This window comes from Aplysia californica, unplaced genomic scaffold (assembly GCF_000002075.1).
Source record: "Aplysia californica isolate F4 #8 unplaced genomic scaffold, AplCal3.0 scaffold01099, whole genome shotgun sequence".
Taxonomy (NCBI): Eukaryota; Metazoa; Mollusca; class Gastropoda; order Aplysiida; family Aplysiidae; genus Aplysia; species Aplysia californica.
This window is the reverse complement of record NW_004798369.1, coordinates 67,257-71,474: the sequence shown is the minus strand read 5'-3', so window position 1 is coordinate 71,474 and position 4,218 is coordinate 67,257. Positions and strand designations below refer to the sequence as shown.

Below are 4,218 nucleotides of genomic sequence, written 5' to 3'. Positions count from 1 at the left end.
AGAGTATAGAGTATCGCGTGTGTACCTGGAATATCCATTACAATTTCTGGACTATTTTTGCCTCTCCCTGATTGATGCTTGGGTCTATTTTTAGCTCGCTCGCTCCTTGCTGAAAAGTGGAGTATACGATTCCCGCCTTTGAGTGCACAATGTTCCATTCAGCGAATTTAGTGTTTCTGTTTGGTGTTGGTGTGTGTTTGTAAGTGTGTGTGTGTGTGTGTGTGTGTGTGTGTGTGTGTGTGTGTGTGTGTGTGTGTGTGTGTGTGTGTGTGTGTGTGTGTGTTTGTGTGTGTGTGGTGTGTGTGTGTGTGTGTGTGTGTGTGTGTGTGTAATTTTTGGCCTATATAAAGAGAGCAAGTGAGAAGGAAAGAAAGAATGATAGAATAAGAAACAGATATTGAAACAGAAAGAGAAAAAGAGAGAAAACGATAGATGGTGCGAACAAAAAAGAGAGAAAGAGAAACAAAGAAAGAAAGAGAAAAAAGACAAAAAGAGAGAAACAAAAGAAAATGAAGACAACAATTCACCGAGAGTTTTAGTGATGTATCGGCAGGTCTTGTCGAAAGTACATGCAGGCTGGAATGAGGAACCATCTGTAGAAACAATGGTCACAACTCGGCGTATGTGCTGGGAGGCATGCCGACTGGCTCTGTGGAATGGTGGAGGGTGGAGGAGTGCACAGAGAGAGAGAGGGGTGGGGGGAGAAAAGAAGAAGAAGAAGAAGAAGAAGAAGAAGAAGAAAGAGAGAAAGAGAGAGGGATGGAGTGATGGAGAGAGAGAGAGAGAGAGAGAGAGAGAGAGAGAGAGAGAGAGAGAGAGAGAGAGAGAGAGAGAGAGAGAGAGACTGTTTCTTTGGCCAGTGTAGGGTCATACGTCAGATAAGTCGGACCCACTGCACGTTAGTCATTTGATGCATTCAATACATTACTATTTGAAGGCGGACCAAACAATGGTGGCCCAAACAGTGCAGTGCAACTATATTAAACTGACCCACTTTGCTTCTTCAAATTTGACCTGGAAGTCCACTTGGGCCTATCGCATTCCGCACGCTAACCAAACATCTGACTTCACAATGCATAGTGATGCTTATTTGTCCTACATGTAGCCTAAATAAGGTCAGCCTAATAATTTTATAGTAAAGGCTTTTGTTTGAGGACGTCTGTTTTAGTATTTCTTATAGAAGAATAAACGATCGTGTAATCGCTGTTTTCAAGCTTCTAAATCGTACTTGTGAGCGATTGATGGATTTGTGTTTCTTAGGAATCGTTTAAAACACAAAAGATTACCTTTACAGTTCTCAAATCGTGATGTCTTCTTTTAACATTCTTTCCACCCCACCCCCCCAAACAAAAGGAATCAAACAATAACACAAAGAAAACAAAGAAATCGGTTTTCTCAACGTGTAACATCTAACAAAGAACGGATGAGAATTCGGATTAAATAACAATAATAAACAAATCTGCTCCGTGGCGCAGAACAAATCCTGTCCAGATGTTTCAGAAACCCCGAGGGGGAGGCGGTGTAGTGAGAAAAAGGAAGCGGAAGTTATCACCTGTTGTCTACAGATGTCTATCAGATGTTTGCCGCCCGGGACACGAAGGCACTACTGTACAGGTCTCAGAGTAGGGAAAAGAACTGACCGTGTAAAGGTGACATCGCTTAAATAACCGACATTTTATGAAACAGGGCGGTTAAATGAATAGCTGCTAAAATATTGACTCCCTCAGTTCAAATGCTGTCATTATCATTTCTAGTTTCAGTTTTCGTAACGTTTTACGGCACTTGTAACACATTTAGGTCATGTATAAGTTCCAAAGATTAGAGGTGTTGCAAGAGAGCAACAAACACAAAAAGAAGGAGAGATAAGGATCAAAGAGGTTTAATAGGAAAGAAGGAGCAGACCACACTAGAGCACCCGTCAAACACTCGCTTACCATTTCTGTACGCCCCCATGCCCTACTCCTTCCTCCCTAACCACCCCCCCTCCCCCTAAAAAAAATCTTCCCGATGGCCTACTGGAGACAGAAACTGACACCACTGTAACTTGGGCAAAGGCTAAAAAAACCCCAAACACTGAGAGTGCAAAAATGTTGTTTACTTTCGTAGACAGTTATATCCCCAGTCTAAGGCTGAGGGTGTTCTTTTCAGAACAATGGCGTTATTATGACACTGCTGTGCCCTCATATGACACCTCACGAAAATATTGAGGTTTTAGGAACTCTCGTTTCATCTCGATAATTTCTACAACCTGTAAACCAATATTTGTAACGGACAGGAAGACAACACACTTCAAGGGAAGACAACGCACCTGCATGGGCAGACATCACACTCAGAGGGAAGACAACATGCGGGAAGACAACACACTCCAAGGTGAGACAACACACGGGAAAACAACACGCTCCAAGGGAAGACAACACAAGGAAAAAAAGCACGCGAGGAGATAACTCACGGGAAGACAACACACTCAGAGGGAAGACAACACACTCAGAGGGAAGACAACACAAGGGAATACAACACACTCCAAAGAAAGACAACACGCTCCAAGGGAAGACAACACACGGGAAAACACAGGACTCCAAGGTAAGACAATACACTCAAAGGGGAGACAACACACTTGCATGGAAAGATAACACACTCCAAAGGAAAACGCTATGTGAGAAGACAACACACCTCTGAGGGAAGACAAAACATGAGAAGACAACACACCGCCATGAAAAGACAAAACAAATCCACAGGAAGCCAACACACCTCCATATTGCTCATTACACAGACGTCGAACTCGTCAATAAAGCGGTTTTCGCTCAAAGTCATGAACGAGAACAAGGAAACGACCTCAGGTGACTGCTCTTTACACGCAAAACAAACTTTGCAAAACATTCAGGAGCGCTCTTTAGAATTGCAGTGGAGTCCGCTTAAACAGAAAACTTCAGGCCCACCGGATTTGTTCGGTTTAACCGGGTATTCAGTTTTGGGTGGTTGTTCAAATACGTAATATAAGGGAAAAAAATCGGGGATTAAATTTTTTTCCTCTGTTGACCTCTGTTTTAGGATTGTTTGTATTCGGTTTAAACAGACTCCGCCTAAAGTTACTTTTCCACACGTCATGCCGCCGTATACGAGATATGCAGCATAATATAGATGGACAGAACTAATTGCCCATTTGTTCAACTCGTCTCTTAAGTGTGCGTCAATGAGACAATGACATGAAATTGTCTATGAACGCTATGTGATTGCAGTAATGCCTTACCCATGAAAACTTAACATGGTTTTTAAAAAAATTAAAGGAACATTAATTAATGCTACTTTCTAAGATACAGTTTTCAAACTTTTAACGTGAAGTCGTTTTAAATCTTTTTTGTTTTTTGATCTATACAACTTTTGGATTGTGTAACTCGCAAAGTTAACCGGGAATGCCTAACCAGATTTTCAAACTTTCGACTTTTCGATCAGCCTCAAAAGAATATTTTTTAAAAAATACCTTCCGAAAGTTTGACTTTTCCACTAACTTCACGGGAATTTAAAACAAATATTTTCCTTTCAAATATTCAACTTTTCCCTCGAACTTCACATTACATGTACTTCAAAATACTTTTGCTTTCATGTATTTGAGTTTTCCACCCACTTTCGAAGAATTTCAAACAATATTCCCTTCAAATCTTTGACTTTGTCTTCAACTTCAGAAGAATTTCAAGCAATAGCCTGACTTACCTGGCTGGCACTGGGTGCCGTTGAGGTGTGAGAAGTATCCGGAGAGACATGCGCACTGACCGTCGCAGTAGCTGTGGGCCACCGACTGAAGACATTGGAGGTTGTACGTGCACTCGTCCTTCACCTTGGTGGGTACTGAGGGTAGATAGAACGGGGGGATGGGAGAAGGAGGAGGATGAAGAGGTGGAGGAAGAAGTTGAAGAGGAGGAGGTGGAGGTTGAAGAGGAGGAGAAGGCACAGGAGGAGGAGGAGGAGGAAAAGACAGAGGGGGCAGAGGAGGAGGTGGAGGAGGCACAAGAGGAGGAGGAGGAGGAAAAGGAGGAGGAGGCAAGGAGGAGGAGGAGGAGGAGGAGAAGGAAGGGAGGCGGACGAGGGGGCAGACGAGGAGGAGGCGGAGGCAGTGGAGGAGGAGGAGGAAAACGAGGAGGAGGGGAAGTAGGAGGAGGAGAAGGCGGCGGAGGAGGAGGAAGAGGCGGTGGAGGGAGAGAGAGAGAGAGAGAGAGAGAGAGA

At 43.5% G+C, this 4,218-nt stretch overlaps 1 protein-coding gene across 1 annotated transcript in view; it reads right to left on the bottom strand.

Moving 5' to 3' along the window:
- LOC101855068 (multiple epidermal growth factor-like domains protein 6) overlaps positions 1–4,218 on the bottom strand; it is a gene marked incomplete at its 5' end in the record, with an annotated part of 50,416 nt that overhangs the window by 17,820 nt on the left and 28,378 nt on the right. Inside the window, 1 exon segment of the mRNA XM_035973282.1 lies at positions 3,709–3,843. Within this exon segment, the coding sequence (XP_035829175.1) occupies positions 3,709–3,843 (135 nt within the window).